At 25.2% G+C, this 19226-nt stretch overlaps 1 protein-coding gene across 2 annotated transcripts in view; it reads left to right on the top strand.

Annotated features, from left to right (window-relative positions):
- The window catches only part of LOC111674888 (carbonic anhydrase-related protein 10), a 176154-nt gene that overhangs the window by 120203 nt on the left and 36725 nt on the right, over positions 1–19226 (top strand). For both annotated transcript variants that reach the window (XM_046945768.1, XM_046945767.1), the window contains one exon: positions 17753–17796. In XM_046945768.1, the coding sequence (XP_046801724.1) occupies positions 17753–17796 (44 nt within the window). The remainder of the gene's footprint in view (positions 1–17752; positions 17797–19226) is intronic.

Raw genomic sequence — 19226 nt, 5'->3', positions numbered from 1 at the left:
TTTAAAATTGAGGGTTTATTTTTTGTACTGAAATTTTTTGAATTAAACCCATTTTATGCTGGAGTTAATTGATAAATGTGTTTAATTTATTTATGATAATATTATTTAAATCAAATTAGTTGTATTTTATAATACTACAATTTCCTAATAACTTCCAAAAAAAAAAAAAACATAAAAATTACTTCCTAAGTATTACTTCAGATGTTGTGAACTTGGCATCAAATAAAAAGAACATTCCTCCTATGACAAGCCTTTGTTAAAATCATCACTTTTTCAGGTCTTTTTTAGTACTTCTATGTAGTAAATTCTAATTCTTTTTCGCTTCTTTGGAAGTTATTTTTATGTTAGATTCTTATTAGGTATACCTCTTATATGAACTAACTCTGCAATATTTATTTAAACAAAATATTTCTATATTTCTTTTGGAAAAAAGTACCAAAAAGAAAAAAATGGGAAATTAAACTTTATTTAAAGTCATTGAGCCAATTGTTATAAAATTTGAAAAATAGTTATTTTGGAATTCGGGTACTAAGGGCGCTATTGGATCAAAATCGGCTAATTTGTTTAATATTTTTTAAACGCACATATTTTCCGGAATAAATGAAGTCAGAACCAAATTTTCGCAAAAGTGTTTTTCGAGGCGAAGTGGTCATCTTTATGTTATTTTTATTTATTCAAATGATACTTTTTTAATATATAAACAGATATAAATTTAGATAAGATACCTAATATCTTTTAGGTAAATTTTTGACACTTGGAAGGCTACAAGTCAGCTTAAGAATTATTTGTTCATTCGACCCACTATGCAAAGAAATTTACTGTTGTATAAGTTTTCAAGGATGTATGAGCAGAACGTTTGTTTGTGTATTTATTTGTGAGTTTGTTTGTTTGTTTGTGGAGTAAAAAACGTGCTACTTATTTCAATGCATACAATAAAGTCAATGAGGGAATGAGTTTTATACAAATAACTATAAAATCCAATGTTCTGCTTGTGGTTGGTTCCACTGTGGTAGAGATGGTGTTGTGCTTTTGTTGTTATTATTATTGTTGTGGAATTGTACGCAATATATAGACGAGGTATTATTCAATGTTGACTTTTCTGGGTGACATTGCTCCGATGGTGGATGGGTGGGTGGCTGATTGTGTGTGTGTTAACTAAAGAATGTGCGTTGTATATGTACAAAATGTGTTTACTCTTAGTAAATTATTTACTCAACACAAACAATAACAATTTATTTGGTGTTGTTAATAGGTTGTAATTATGTGACAAACTTTTTGACAGCCAACCCTTTTTCATTTCTCTCTTTTTACACTTCATTTTTGCATAAGCATCCTTTGGAATTTTGTGAAAAATTATTATTGTTGTAGCTTTTAATAGTTGTTGCTTCTACTTGTTTGCTTATTTTATTTGAAGGCAAAAGAAAGATTAAAAGTGGTTGGCATTGTTTAGAAAACTAATGTTTTAGATGTTTAAGTCTAAAAATATAAAAAACTTTAGTTTCTTGTTTTTTAATAAAAACACAAGAATATTTTGTAAATAAATTTATGATGTGTTAATTATGGTTTCTGAAAGAGTTTCTAATTGTTGTTTTAGTGTTGGAGTGAGCATATGCTTAAAAGAAAGGACAATTTTTAAGATAAAGATTAAAATGTTTTTAAATGATTAATAACAGCTGGGCTTTTCCGCAATAAAAATGGCTTTGGGTGAAAGTTATAATAAGACAATAAAATCATAAAAAGGGTTTTAAAACAAGTTTACCTTTAAAAAATCTTCAGTCTTGCATAAACTTTAATATATTTTGACACTATATTTCCTTGCCTTTGAAAGCAGCTTAGCTTAAACTATTTGTAATTTACACTTCAATTTCCTTTAGTCTTATGATTTTCAATTTAATCATGTTTTTCGCATTCCCATCAGGAATTGCATTATAATGCATTTGCCATTAATTTTCAGCAAAATTTGCTGAATATGACATGCAACAAGAGAGAAAGAGTTATGACAAGAAAAATTACAAGTAGTGATTTTCCATTGAATTACACACTCAAGTAATAATAACCGAACAGATTTATTTCTTCTATTTCAACTTATTTCTTTTTCCTAAGTTAGTGGCAAACATGTGGTTAAATAATACCAAAATTGCAATTTTTTAGTTGAGTTGCATACTTGATGTAAGTAAAGTATAAAAACTGTTGCAAGGAGCCAATATAGAGAAAAGTCATAGAAAGTAAGATAAACAATTTTGGCAAAGTAAAATGAAAATATGTATTTTTTTTTCGTTTTGTATATCGTTAAACATGAGTATGAGTAACATTATTTTAATGAACAATTAAAAGTTTCACATACGCCTCGTTCATGTACGTGTATATAGTTTGGCGCACTAATGATTTCCACTTATGTTAGGATGAGCTTGCATATGTATGTATAAGTAAGTAAATGTTTTGCCCGACCTCCTTAGGTTGTATGTTAAATTCTTATGCTGTTGGGGAAAAAGTTTGCACTGTAGGCTTAAGAATCTTAAAAGGGGCATAAAATAGAGGGACAAAAAATATTTAGTATATTTTTTCATAAAAAATTGTCGATAAATTTTATTTTTTATCAAATTTTGGATAAATTTTCTCTTCATATATAATTTTGTAAAAAATTTCTTTTTGTACGATATATTCAACAAATTTGTTTAATAATTTTTATATAAAACTTTCGATAAATTTTCATTTTTTATTTTTATGAAAATGTTCCGTTGTATTGCAGTATGTCGTTATATATTTTCTAAATTTTCTTTTAATACACAATTTTTGTTAAATTTTCTTTTAAAAAAAGTTTTTGTTGAACTTTTTGTATAGAAAAATTAGCAAAACTTTCTTTTTAGGGAAAATTTTAATTACACTTTTGGATGTAAATTTTAGTAAAATAAACTTATACGATATATTCAACAAATTTGTTAAATAAATTTTATAGAAAACTTTCGATAAATTTTCATTTTTTTATTTTTTTTAGGGAAATGTTCCGTCGTATTGCAGTATGTCATTATATATTTGCTAAATTTTCTTTTAATACACAATTTTTGTTAAATTTTCTTTTAATAAAAAGTTTTTGTTGAATTTTTTGTATAGAAAAATTATCAAAACTTTCTTTTTAGGGAAAATTTTAATTACGCTTTTGGATGTAAATTTTCGTAAAATAAACTTTTTATAAAAATTAAATTAAAATTTTTATTTGTAAAAAAGTTTGGCTGAATTTTCTTTTTGTAAAAATTTTTGTTAAATATGCTTTTGTTGAAAATCTTCGTTAAATTTTCTATTTGTAGAACATTTTTGTTAAATTCTCTTTCCATACTAAATTCTCGTAAATTTTATTATAGATTTTTTTATAGAAAAATGTTCGATAAATTTTCTCTTCATAGTACATATTATTCTTTATAGAAAACTTCCCATTAACTTTTTGTAAAATGCTCAATAAATTTTTTTCTTGTGTATTTTTTTATAAAATTATCTCTTTATAAAATATTTTCGAAAAAATTACTTTTATAAAAAAAATTAAGAAAAAAGTTCTGTAACCCTCTTTTTAATAAAATTCGTTTTTAGATAATGTTGTCAATAAATTGTTTTACTGTACTGTAGCTTTTGGAAACTTTTTCCAGCCTTTGTTGATGTGTGAGAGCCTGTTTGTTCGTCTTGTAAAAGAAAATTTTTTCTTGTTGTCCCAAAAACTGTTGATTGCTGCTCGCAGCAGTAGTTAAAGTAGAGGCAGTGGTAGTTGCAAGTAAGTAGTCAGCGGCACAATCATAAAGTATGAGTTGTATTTGTGTAATATTTGTTGGTTTAGTTTAACAAGCAAAACGTGACATCACGCAAGTTTATAAAGCGCGTTATAAAGCCACTTCAAATAACAAATAACCAAAAAAATACTCACAGAAATGAAGAAAAAAATTAAAAACTTTTTAATTGCACTTTTATAAACGTATTTGTGTAATTGTGCGCGCTAGTGTTTAAGTATAAAGGTTAAATTTAATGTAAAGTTTCATAAATTAAATTTAAATAACTTAAATTTTTAAAATGTTTTTAAACCAAAACTATTGTATTAAAATAAATCATTTTAGCCATAAATATTTTTGGTTTTTTGTTAGTTTTAAATAGTTAGTTGAATACATGAATTTTTTCTAGCATTCTGGGGTTTAGCATGCTTCAAATATTTCATTTTATTTGTTGTAGTAAAAAAAAGTAAAATGCAAAAAATAAAATATCCACAAACAAAATGTTTTTTTTTGCTTTCTGACCATCATATAATGCATAGATGTGGTCAAAGCGTTGAGCCATAGATGATGCCTCAAAGTGATGTTGCATATGTATATAGTTTTATTTTGTTATATAGAAATGTGCCTGTGTATGTATGTTTGGATATTTGTTCAAAAATATTTCAAAACAATTTCTGTTAAAACGTAAGTGGCTTTTTTTTGTTATTCTAAACATAAACCATTATTACCAACTAAAAACATAAACATCACAACATGCAAGAAATCGGATTCAAAAAATATTTCGAGTTAAGGATATATTTGATGAAATAATTGGTGCTACAAAGTACACCAAAACCGTTTGTTAGAATTGTGTTTTGTTTAGTCTTCAGTTGAAACTTTCATTATATAAATAGTCCTAAATACACATAATATGCATATGATATAGGGGATGTCATAGGATCGACCATACCTTATTGTTTCCTCTTCTAAAGACTCATCAAGAATTAAATCCAAACTTCAAAATTTTTGTAATCCAGTAATACCTGTATGTTGGAAAAAAATACAAACCAAAATGCGAATTCATGCATTTAATCTGAACTCTATACTTGCAAATATTTTCAACTCGTGATAGAAGTAGTGTTTGTACCTCACTCCTATTTTAATATTATTATTTTTTAATACCTAAAAATATTTTTGTTTACCGCAATAAGAATGCACATATAAAAACACATATACTTATTAATATATGAATATGGAAATGTAGTCAGTACCACAAGTGATTCAGCTAAGCGGAAATAATTGAAAGTTTTTATGACCAAAATTCAAACAGGAAAAATTATTATTAAGAAAATCATTTTCACACATCAAAGAAAGGGCAAGCAGACATGAATAAAAAAATGATTGTTGTTATTGATTATTTTTCATCAATTATCCATTTTAAGCTTAAACTTTACTTTATTCTATACATCATCTTTACAGTATTTAGAGTTTTTTTCATTATTTACTACATACTAGGTTTATTAAGTATTAACAATAGTCTCTGCCAAAAAACTGTCACCAAATCTAAAAACATAAAATACATAGTTTTTTTATAATAAAAGGTGTAGGAGTTCAATATTCGGTTGAGCTACGTGAGCTACCCACACTAAAACTAGAATTAAACTAGACATGAACTAGAACTAAATTAGAAATAAACAAGAACTGATATAGAACTGAACTAGAACTGAACTAGAACTGAACTAGAACTGAACTAGAACTGAACTAGAACTGAACTAGAACTGAACTAGAACTGAACTAGAACTGAACTAGAACTGAACTAGAACTGAACTAGAACTGAACTAGAACTGAACTAGAACTGAACTAGAACTGAACTAGAACTGAACTAGAACTGAACTAGAACTGAACTAGAACTGAACTAGAACTGAACTAGAACTGAACTAGAACTGAATTTATAGATGTATATAAATTAGTCAGAACTAAGTAATCTATAACATAGAATCCCAAGAGATAAATGTTTAAGATCCATACAAGATAACGAATATTTTACGAATACTTATTGGCATTTTATCGTTGCCTTGTTATAGTTGTTTATTTGGGTAAACAGATGATAACAAGTGACCAATTTCTTTAAATACCAATATTTTAGATAATTGTTTCAAATGAGACAATCAAATCCGAAAATATCATAAAATCTACAATGCAGATATGTATATAAAACATTTGTGTGAAAGTTTAATCATAAAACATTTTACTGAAAGTTTAACCTGATACTTGCAAACTGTATTGCTGATATAGAGACTTTAGAAAAGCGTAAATAAATTAATAGAAAACATCGAAGTGCTTGTTTTAGTTTTGCTAAAAAAAATAAATAAACGGGAATGGAAGAGGTATATTTAACATATTGGTATTAAAATAAATTGGGCTAAAGACAAATACATACTTTTTTTTATTATTTAATTGCAAAATATAAAAATTTAAATTTAATTTCACTTATTTAACATGGGAACAATTTTGCCTTCCCCTACCAAAGAAATCAATGTGTCTTATTTTTTGCACTTCTTGTTTCCGGTATCATTAAAAATTTCCTCCCTATTAAGCAATTGTTGTTTGCCAAAGAAAAACAAATCTAAAGCAGAAAAAAGTAGAATGTAAATAAATCGAAAATAATACAATCAAAGTTAAAGAAATAGCGGGCGTAAACTTTGAACAAAATTCTAACAAACTTTATACGGAATATAGACATACATACGTATATATAGAAATATCAGGAAGAAATATTTCTTAAGTTTTTCCTTTACTTTATTATTTTTATTTGGCTTTTTCTTAAGATATCGAAGAAAGACACTCTTGCTTAAAATACACAAAGAAAAGTAAGATGTTGTAAAATGCGTCTCATTGCTTTTTCGCTTGTTGCACAATAAAACGTTGGTAGAATACCACCTACCAGACAATTGAAAGCTGCGGTAGAAATCAACGATGCAGAAATCCAAATAATCATAGAATCGTATTTTTATGCTTTCAATAATATAATTTATTTCGTAATAAAATGAATGTCTTAAACCTTAAAAAATATAGTTGAAATAAAAAGAAAGTTTGAGTGAATGAAAATAAATACGTAAAAAGAGTGTGATATACTTGTTGCCGGTACATTTTATAAGAAATATTTAAACTTTAATTACTATTTATTTCTGTAGATAAGAAGGTATATAAAAAGGAAATATATGAATCAATAATTTTGTATACAGAGACAATTGTTTAACGATTCTATATAAAGAGAATATTTTACAAAAATTTTCTAAAAACAAAAAATTTTCAAAAATGTTCTATTGACAGAAAATAATTTTTCATTTTATAGAAAAATTTACTTTATGTCTAAAAACTCGAAAATTTTATTTTTATATAAAATACTTTCTAATATTTTCATATATTAAATATTACGCTCAATTTAAGTGTCATAATAATACTTTATTCTGCATTAAATTCTATATAAATGAAGAAAAATATTACAAATATCGATTGTTTCTAAAGTTCAAGCAATATTGTTATTAAAATCAATGACTAAGTAAATTAACAACATTCTCACACACTTATTCACCCTCGAACGTACAATTTATTAAGTTATTAAAACTTTTTTTCTCAAACTTTATACATTGAGAAATGCACCTTTTATAACCCTAAAATACAAGTAGAAACAAAAAAACTAACGATGTTGATAAAAACAGAGACATTTTGACACAGACAAAGTTAATGACACTTTAGCAAGTTAACATTGATTAGTCATCAAATATAATTTGCTAATAATTTAGGAAAACAAAAGACAGTAAAATAAGAACTTTACCAAACTACTAATAATAATGTTATTTTTTCCTGTCAAAATAAAAATCAATAGACACTCATGCATTACTGTTTTTATACATCACGTCTGAAAATTATCAACACTTGTACTTGAAAACACGTACAATCATCAGAACACTCACCACACACTTCAATCTAATGCTCACAATTTAAATTGATAAAGTTTCAACAAGTTATTGACTTTATTATTACTGTTGATGTGGTTAGTTGTTTTCGATTTTTTTAAACTCACTTAATAAATCTGGTTATGACATTTAAACATTTTTGATTATTTTACAACAATTTTAATTTTATTTGTATGTAAAGAGGCTGTGTATTGTCCCTTTTTTTGGATGGAGAAAAAAATGTTTGTTTTTATGTAGATTGAAATCATTGAAAAACACGTACGTGACACTTTCATATTCACATATGCATATACATTTTACTAACACATATGCAGATTTTTGACAACAAAATTAAAATTCAATTCAGGTGTTATAATCACATTTACAAAATGTGTATTTCAGTGACTATTTGGTTTTGGAAATAGATAAGTTTTTACTCATAACAAAAACTAATTTAAGGGATATAGCCACACATTTTTGTAAAATACACATACAGGACATTATACTCACTATATATATTCAAACACGTACGTATATTTCAAAAATAAAAATGTTAGCATCAGAAGGGAAACATTTATTCGGATAATGTTAATATAAAAGGAATTTAAAGAAAAAATTCTATAGAAATAAATTTATTGAAAATTTGTATATAAAAAAATTTATTACAAACGTTCTATCAAAAAAAAAAAATTATTGAAAATTCAATAAAAAGAAAATTTTCTATTAAAAGAAAATTCATTGCAAATTTTCTATTAAAAATTTGTTATCAAAAGAAAATTTCATAAGTATATGATTTTTTTATTATATTTCAATCAAAAGAAAATTTATTGATAATTAAAAAAAATTAAAGAAAATTAAATGGAAATTTTCCAATAAAAGATTTATTATCAAAGAATATTTCATAAATATAAAATTTACTGGAAAAATTCTATTAAAAGAAAATTTATTGAAAATTTTCTATTAAAAATTGTTTACCAAGAGAATATTTCATAAATATAAAATTTTCTATTATATTTCCATCAAAAGAAAATTTATTGGAAATTTTTTATAAAACGAAAATTTATTATTTTTTTTTTTTTCATCAAACAAAAATTTATTCAAAATTTTTCATTAAACGAAAATTATTTGAAAATTTTTTATTAAACGAAATTTTTTTCAAATTTCTATAAAAAGAAAATTTCTTAATAATTTTTTATAAAAGAAAATTTATTGAAAATTTTCTAGTCAACGAAAATTTGTTTGAAAATTTTTTAATTTAAAAAAAATCACTCCAATTTTCTATAAAAATAAAATTTATCGAAAATTTTAAATAAAGGAGTATTTGTCGAGATTTCTCAATTTCAAACGATTTTTTTTTTGCAAATTTGCAATAAAACGAAAATTTATTGAAAATTATCTATAAAAAAATATTAAAAATTTATTTAAAAAGGATCTATTAAAAATGTTCTTCCACGTACTTTTAATGGATATGACTTCACCATGTACTTTATTTCTATGTATATAGATCATTTTTGATGAAAAGTGGAAAAAGTGCTTGCGAAGGATATCGCAGGTTATTATCCTTTTAAGCATATAGTGACATGAAATTTAAAAAAAATAACGTATTTTTCTTTGAAAGTTACCATTTACTGTAGCTGTGAATTTTAAAATAACGCTCTAAATCGAGAAATATTTAAAAAAATCTTGAGACACCGGTGTCCCGTATTTTTATATAAAGAAAACTTATAAAAAATTATCTATCACAAGAAAATTTATTGATAATTTAAAAAAAAAAAACTTTAAAGAAAATTAAATAAAAAGAAAATTTATTGAAAATTTTCTATTAAAAATTGTTTACCAAGAGAATATTTCATAAATATAAGATTTTTATTATATATCCATCAAAAGAAAATTTATTGGAAATTTTTTATAAAACAAAAATTTATTAAAAATTTTTTTCATCAAACAAAAATTTATTCAAAATTTTTGATTAAACGAAAATTTTTTGCAAGTTTTTTATTAAACGATTTTTTTTTGCAAATTTCTATAAAAAGAAAATGTCTTAATAATTTTTTATGAAAGAAAATTTATTGAAAATTTTGTAATCAACGAAAATTTGTTTGAAAAATTTTTATTAAAAAAATCACTTCAATTTTCTATAAAAATAAAATTTATCGAAAATTTTAAATAAAGGAGAATTTTCTCGATTTCAAACGAAGTTTTTTTGCAAATGTGCAATAAAACGAACATTTATTGAAAATTTTCTATAAAAAAAAAATATTAAAAATTTATTTAAAAAGGGTCTATTTAAAATGTTCTTCCACGCACTTTTAATGGATATGACTTCACCATACACTTTATTTCTATGCATATAATTCATTTTTGATGAAAAGTGGAAAAATTGTTTTCGAAGGATATTATCCTTTTAAGCATATAGTGACATGAAATTTTAAAAAATAACGTCTTTTTCTTTGAAAATTTTCATTTACTGTAGCTGTGAAATTAAACTTAAAATAACGCTCTAAATCGAGAAATATGTAAAAAAATCTTGACACACCGGTATCCCGTATACGTGAAAGAGTTAAACGAAAGTTTGTTGAAAATTTTCTATTAAAACAACTTATTAAAAATTTTCTATTAAAAGCAAATTTATCGAAAATGTTAAATAAATAAATAAATTTATTTTTTTGTTCCAATTTTATTTATTTATTTTTTAAGTTTAAATTGCCTGATTTCCTAATAATGAAAATGTAAAATAACTTAAAATTTGTTTTTTTCAACTAAAAATCTTAAATTTTCAATTTTACAATATTGATGTACTACAAAAGCTTTTACAAAATTAAAAAAGGTCTTTAGAAAATTATGGACATTAATTCTATAAAACTATTTACACTTTTATACACTTGAAAATACAAATAATACACTAAAAGCTACATGTTGGATCACTGCAAATACTCAAAATTAAATGGACAACAACAAACATAAAAAGAAAACTATTTTTATGAGTTTTTCATTTAACAACATCACTCACTTAAACACATTTAAACAAAATCGATGATTGACTTACAAACACAGCATAGTAAAAAAATGTTTAATATAAAATATACTAGAAAACAATTAAACATAATCGGACTCACAAAGCCACCAGGGAACGTTCGAGATCTGCAATAATGTGAAATTAAAATTAAAATATTATATCGGATTCTCTTTAAGGTAGTCACAGATATAAATATATACAATATCACTGCATTGTCACAATATACTCACAAAATAAATACATGTTGTTTATCCCTCTCCTTCTCAATATAAAACATTTGCACGAAATGCACATTAAAATGTATATAAAAATATAAAGAAATAAAAATACTAAAGGACATAAGTACATACCTACATACATATTCCCATACTCACACTAATCTGAACACATACTTATAAAAACATAAAACGGAAGTCAATGACGCCATATGCAATTGATGAAGTTATTCAATTTGATGTTCAATATGACAAAGAAAAATAATAATAGTTTGTCCTCCCATACGACAGCAAGAACAACAACAAAGCGGGAAAAATGAGATTGAATTGCAATGGTTTTCCTTAATGGTCAATATTCCTTTACATACATACGTGTAGAAATGCATATGTATGAGTGCACGTCTGAGTATATCTGTAATTTTGTGTTCATTTTGATTTGTGCCGGAAATCATAACGCTTATTTACTTTTAGAATGACTTAAGTAGATATTCGAATAATTTTAACTAAGTTGTTCTATAAAATATAAAAATGTTTGTCTTTTAAGAGATAGAAAATTTAGTCAAATTTTCAATTTAATTACTCGAACTTATTATTTTTATTTTATAGTTATTACAGACTTGTAATAAATGGATTTTATGAGAGACATTTTGGTTTACAAAATTATGTACATATTTATATTTTGTTGGTCTACCAAAATCAAAAGATTAAGTTTTTGCAATGATTGCTTTAAATATTTATTAAATAAATACCAAAACGTAATAGTCGAAATTGTTCTTTTTGTTCAAATGTATATTATTAAAAATATTATACATTTTAACATAAAATTAAGTTTTCAATCTACACTTGCCTACAACACAAAAAATTATTTCTATCATTTATTTTAATTTATAGAAATAATTTTAATATAAAAATTATCGTAAATATCCTTTAAAAAGTAATCTTATAGTAAATTACCTATAAAATGGAAATTTATCGTAAATTTCCTATAAAATGGAAATTTATCGTAAATATCCTATAAAAAGGAACTTTATCGTAAATTTCCTATAAAAAGCAACTTTATCGTAAATTTCTTATATAAAAGAAATTGATCATAAATTTCATATAAACAGTAAATTTATCGAAAATTTTTAAGAAATTTTTTAAGAGGTAAATTTATAAAAAATTTCTAAAAATGTTTTATAAAAGATTGCCCATAAACAGAAAATTTATCGAATATTGTGTCTATAAAAGGAAATTTATTGAAAACTGTTTCCATGAAAATACATTTTTTTTTTGAAAAATGTAGTTTGAACAATTTGAAAATTTATCGAAAATTTCTTACACAAATTAAATTAATCGAAAAATTTAATTTTCCAAAATGCCCTGTAAATTATTTTACGTTGACATTTAATTTACATTTAAGTATTTGATTTCGAAAAATATTCTACAGCATCTGTTGGTAAATAATATTATTTTTTGAAAAACTTCACGTTTATATTAAACCTTTTAAGTAAAACAACAAGTAAACTAGCAAAAAATATTCTGGGTGAAAATTGGATTTTTCATTTCCGCCTTAAGGTTATAAACTCGTAAAGGATCCTTTATTATGTTATGAAACTTCCGCTGCACTTACACTTTAACTTGTTTTTCTTTTAGTCGTTTATTGCATTATGCTGACTTATAAGTTTCAAAATATTATTAAATGTGCAATTGGAAACTTTAGAATATGGCGAAAAAAACACAGTTAATATGTTTAACAGTAACAATGGTTAGCAAAAAGTAAACAGTATTCAAAACACACTTGTACACAAACTCTAACAGTAAACAGACAAATAACAACAGTGACGTTATAAAAACTGTGAACAATAAAAAAAGTTAAATTTGAAAGTTTTGAAAAAAATTGCACTAAAATCATCATACTCAGCGTCAATATTATAACGAGAGCATCGTCATCATCATAACCAAAAGTTTAAACATTTTTATGCAGTAAGTTATACAACAACTACTGTCTGGGACGTCTGTTTTTGTCTGATACAAATACACAATTGTCACTGCTGATTGCCACAAAAATGAAACTGAAAATATTTAATGTTGTCATAAAAAGTTGTTACAAATAATGTGGCCATTGTCAGTATTTTATGTTTAAATGTTTAACATTTATCTTTAAAATAAAAGGCCATTGTGCATTTTTGCTCTTTAATATTATTGTTGATTTTCTATTTAAGAAATAGTAACCAGCCAGATAAATGAAATATAATTCTCAATTTTATTCTTGCACACGTTTGCACACCAAGATAATCCTTTCATTAAACCGCAATCATTGTTTTATTTAGGTTTTGTTTTGTTTTGTTTTGTTTTGTTTTGTTTTTATTTTATTTTTTGTTATCTGAGTTAGTAGTTTTATTTTTTTTGCCACAGATTCTATGCATTCAAACATCATTCACTCACACAGATATACATACATGTGTACATTATTCTATGTAGATGTTTATTTATATAGGAAAAGGAAAAATACCAATTTTCAAATATCTATCAAGCCTTAGAAAAATAAATCGATATTTTGTAGTTGTTGTTATTGTTTTTATAAGAACGGATGGATATCATCTTATTACTTACTTGACTCCTGTTTGTTATTGTTGCAGTACCCTACACACTAAGGTTTGGTATAATTACTATTTGAACTATAAGTATAGAAAATGAAATATACTATTATATAGTCTGAACATTAATTACGTTTGAACTGTAGTCTAATCATAGTCTCGTCTACAGTTTAGACTAAAGTCTAGTCAAAAGTCTAGACTACTCTAAAGTCTAGTGAATTGTCTGTACTATATTACAGTCTATAGCCTGTTTTTTTTTTCTAAAATGCAAACTTTAGCTTAGCCTTTTCCATAGTCTATTATCTTGTTTATAGTTTTAAGACCAGGTCAAAGGTCCATAGACTGGATTATAGTTCACGATATAGTTTTTATTATAGTGTAGTCTGAATTATTGTATATAGCATGGATTTTAGCGTAATCTGTATTCTCGAATACAGTCTAGTCCATAATCTTGACTGTAGTATTGTAAAGTCTGAACGGTCTTAAGTTTGACTTATAATGTAGTCTAAAATCTGTACTTAAGTCTAATCTATAAGCTGGATTATAATGTTGTCTTAAGCCAGGTCTAGTCTAGTCCATAGTCTGTTGCAGACTATAGTCTAGAGCGATTTGTGTAATCAATAATCTGAATTAGAGTCTTGTCTTTTGTCTTTTTTTAACTATAGTCTTTAGCTTGAAGTACATTATAATCTGTAGTTCAGACTACTAGTAATTTGAAGTATAATCTACTCTGCCTTCTCGAACAAGGTATACTTTTTGATCTGTTTAATGGTATTGCTAATGCTCTGAACTATGCTTTGTTTTCTAATAAGGTATTTTAGAATTCGTTTCTTCTTAACATATTTAAAAATGTTCCTGTTTTCTCCAGCATTTTCTGTTTATTTGTTTATTTTAAAAGCCAAGATAGAAATAAAAAAAAAAAAAAACAAAAAAAGGGTTTTTTATGTCTCTCATACAAACTACCAGTTTTGACTAAATTTTCTTTTCGATGATGAAATTGTTTATTGGTGGCTTAAGACAATATTGTTTTATTTCAAAGATAAAGAGAAAAGGCTAAATAAGAATTAAGTTATAAAAAAACAAAAACATCAAGTTAAATAGGAAACCGATAGAGAAATATTGAAAATATTTACCACTTTGTCTTTTACTGTCCTTCTTTAAGTTTAAATAGAGAGAAAATAAAAACTACAATTTTTTAATTTTAAACTGATTAGAAAAAATATAAATATTTGGCGTGATATAAATGTGGGCAATTTTGCGTCGAGTGATCCAACTCGATTTAGGCGAAATTTGTACCAAGTTTAGTGATATTGGATAGTAGATTAACTGCCAGATTTAGAGAAGGTCAAATTTAGACATTTTGCTCATAGAGGGTTTTATTCACCTGCTGGTCGTAGCAAAAATTGTTCAAAAGATTGTTTATTGGTATTATTCTTCATATATAAAGAGGCTACTAGCTTTAAGAGATGGCTATAAAAACATTGCCAAAAGAACCACCAGTATACTAAGAGAAAAGTTTAAATCTGCATTTTAAATAAACGTTAAAAAAATTTAGTCTTTCCCTATTTAAAATTATAAAAAATAAACATATACATATTTGCCTCTGGTCTATTGCCACAAAATTTATTTCAAACTAAACGAAACTTTTCTGAAACTGTTGAAAAATCACACAGACACTTATTAATTAACATAAGGTAGGATTAACTGTGAGATCTTAGCCGCAAAAGAGACGTGCTTGTCCGTATGTCTTAACAAAAGTAAATATAACTAAAGTTATTTTTTGTTATTGCAATACTTTGTGTCTGCTACCGTATGTATGTCTCAGAATTCTTCTGCACCTTTTCTTTAAAACAACCAAGAATTTAATGATATTTTGATGGTATATCATATTCCTTAACTAACTTTTTGTTTGTTGTTACTGCTGCTATTTCTTTATCAAACACATTTGTGACTTTTGAACTTGTTGCCAGTTATTTTCTCCGTTGATGATGTTGATGTGTGTGCGTGATGTGAAAGTAAGTTGGTGTGTGAATATATATTTTTCCCCCAGTTCTATTTCTTGTCATTTTGTTGGCTTAATATGAAGTTTGTGCTATAATTTTTCAGGCTGTTAAACATTAACACCTGTTCATATTTATACTTTTTTTTCTTCTCCAGCTAAGATCTTGATGTTGTCTACGACTTTAGCAGTAAATGAACATTATGACAGGTGACATTTTTCATGTCATAAAAATTCAAAGATAGAGACAGACACTAAGTAAAACATATTTTTTTTATAAATATGTATCTTTATACAAATTTTACTTATATTTTTAGTTTCCTTTTACACTTTTTTATGACAACATAAAACACATTAGCAAACATTTTACAAGTACTAATATTTTACTCATACATCCTTATTTGCTTAAAGAGTTTAAGCCTTTTTTATAAAATGTTTCTTGTTGCTTATTTACCATGAGAATAAAATGTCTTTTCCTCTGTATGAGTTCATGCGTGTAAAGTTTAAATCCTTTTATATGAAACACATTAAAATCTATTTAAATTAGTCTATAGAGAAAAGTTCTATGTTTATGTTTATAGAAATGAAAATATTTTAATACTTATTTATTTTAAGTCTATGTTATGTTTTACATAAAATGTCTATAAAGTCATTAGTATTAGTTTTCATTTAAAGGCTTATTTTTTTTTTTTTTTTGTATAACCTTTTGACTTTAAAAGAAACTTTAAAATAATGAAAATAAATATATTGCATGCATAGATTAAATATGAGCTATTAAAGAACATTTAATTTGAACATAACACTTAATTTGAAAATATGTAAATTTCATTCTAAACTTAAACGGCATTAGCAAATGTTAAATTAGGTTAACCCTTTCCGTGGTTTTGTCGATTATATTCGACATTACAATGGACTAGGTTTCAAGGCAATTTTTTAGTATAATTTTTAACTTTAGTTTTAATTTTTTTCTTTTAGGTGAAACTTAAGACTTTATTATATTTATAATAGAGATTTTGAAAAAGTGCTTTTGATAAAGTGCTTTTTAACTACATATAAAAAACATCTTCATTTAATGGCCAAAAAAAGTATTTTGCTAGATCGGACTATGCATATTTAAATTGTATTGTATTGATTATATTATAAGCGTAAAAACACATTTTAAATAACAATATTTATAAAAACAAGTAAGAGTGTCATATTCGGCTATGCCGAATTTTACGTACAAACCACCAAACCTCGTTTGACTCGAATGAAACTTACTTACGTCGAATTTCTTCTATATACTCATATTTTTAGGCCAGTTATAAGCGTTAAGGTAATTTTCTGAAGGGAATTTTATATAATCGGGTAAGGTCACTTATGGGTCGATCCTCATAAAATTTGGTAGACAGAATTTGGTTCCTATTAAATTTATTTGTGTCAAATTTCATCGCTACACTAGTATTTTTAAGCCATTAGTGAACGTTGCTGCCATTTTGGGGGGGACCTTATATGGGGAGTAGGATTTTGACTCGCATGAAACTTACTTCTGTCGCATTTCATCTATATACACGTATTTTTAAGCCAGTCAATTATTAAAGGGGACGTAATATGGACCGATCCTCATAAAATCTTGCATAGTGGTTTTGGATCATAAGAAACTTACTTATGTCGAATTTCATTGCTATATTCGTATTTTTCAACAAGTTATGATTGTTAAAGCTGCTGTTCGAGGGGCTACTTGTATGGGGGCTATCAGAAAACGTGGACTGATATTGCCCATTAATACCAAACAAACCTTACCTATAAGAAATATTTATGTAAAATTTCAAGCATCTAGCTCTTTCCATTCGGACTCTATAGTCTAGTCTAGTCAAAAGACTATTTTATAGTTTAGTCAAAAGTCTAGCCTATAGTTTAGTCTATAGTCTAGTCTATAGTCTAGTCTTTTTACATTCGATATTTATTTGTTTTATTTCATATTTTAATATCTTAAAGTAAGCTATATTCCATATATAAACTATAAGACAATTTCTATACATAAATAATAAACGGAAAATTTTGTAATGAAATATCACATATAAGTGTATTTGAGATCAAAGGTCATACTATTACTTTAGTTATTTGTCATTTTAGACATTTTTATCCATTCACCCAAATACATAGAAACACATGGTGAACTGCTTATGCAATACTTCTATGAAATCTAATACTATTTTATATTTGACACACTTATAAAAAAGAATAATACGTTTTGTTTGTTTTTCTTTTTAGGCTTTTAACATTTTTCGAATACTACACATTGAGTGCAGTTCAGGGTGAGTACGAAAAATATATTAACATGTTTATATTCCCAACAACAGTAACATATATTTAAAAATAATGGGGAATAACTTTTAAAATGGATTTTAAATCATAACACTACGATATTATCTAAGGAAAGTCCTTATCATAGTAGCTTACATATAAGTACTTATATAAGTCATTACAAATTAGGAATAGAAACGTTGTTTTACAAAAAGTTGTTCGTTTGATCACTTTTTCCACTATTTTCATTTTCAAACGAACAAAAAATATGGCAACACATTAGTATAGTTTTGCCATATTTGAGGATTAATGTAAATTAAAAAACCTATAAATAATGCAAACGACATGTAATAGTTATTGAAAAGTAATCTATTGTGTAAGTACAAGACATTACAAAGTTTAGTAGGTAGTTATGCATAAAAAAGAAATTAATTTTCTGAATGAAAACTGTCTATACATATTAATGTAGCCAAAATTCTTCTTCCATATCTATCTTAAGATAAATAATTCTGAGTTGATTTCCGTCCGTCCTTCTTGTTTTGATCTTAAGACTCGCTTTCTTAAATTACTATTACTATAACAAAACAATTATAAATATTGATATCAAGATAATATTAACATAAATAATATTTTTATCATATTGTTGTAGGGCTTTTTAAAATCGATTTTGAATGACACAAATTAATAAGTATGTGTTCATTAAAAAAGACAATTTGAGTTTTAAAAATCAATTTGATTTAATTTCATTTTGCATGACTTCATGTTTTTTTCTCACTCAATAAATCCCCCATGAAAATAAATTTAGTTGTAAAGCTACATTATTTGACTTAAAAAAAACACAACACATTTGTCACTTTAAGTGACATTTATAAACTGAAGGAAGTATTTACCGCTACATATATGTATTTCCATTTATAAAATGTATGTCATGTTCATATATATACATTCATTCAAATGTAATGTGTAAAAGTGTGTAAAGCTTTTAAAATTTTTAAAGGTGTGTGTGGGTGTATTAATAATTTGTAGGTGTTTTTAGGATGAACCTTAAAAAATTGTTTAAGATTTAAAAGTAAAAAATATGATCATGAAATTTGAAATCGATTTTTTTGTAATCATTCACAAGATCTCTAACATATTTTTAAATCAAAAATCCAATTTTTAACTGTTTCATTAGCAGAAGTTGATAATATGCATTTTTTTACAAAAAAAATCCTTGAAGGGAGCCCCTTTTTAACACCTACATTTTTAAAGTATTTCACAATCAACAATGCACTACAATACTAATACCGTAGGATATAGGTGGTGTGTAGCAGTCGAGTTTTAAAGGACCATATAAAAATTGTTCGGTTATAAACCACAAATGTGGTAAATATGTCTTATGAATTATTGGAAAGTTTAAACAATTCTATATGATTGTTGACAGTGTGACATTTAAAGATAA

Source organism: Lucilia cuprina, chromosome 3 (genome assembly GCF_022045245.1).
Source record: "Lucilia cuprina isolate Lc7/37 chromosome 3, ASM2204524v1, whole genome shotgun sequence".
Lineage (NCBI taxonomy): Eukaryota > Metazoa > Arthropoda > Insecta > Diptera > Calliphoridae > Lucilia > Lucilia cuprina.
The sequence above is the reverse complement of the archived record's forward strand: the minus strand, read 5'-3'. Positions and strand labels throughout refer to the sequence as shown.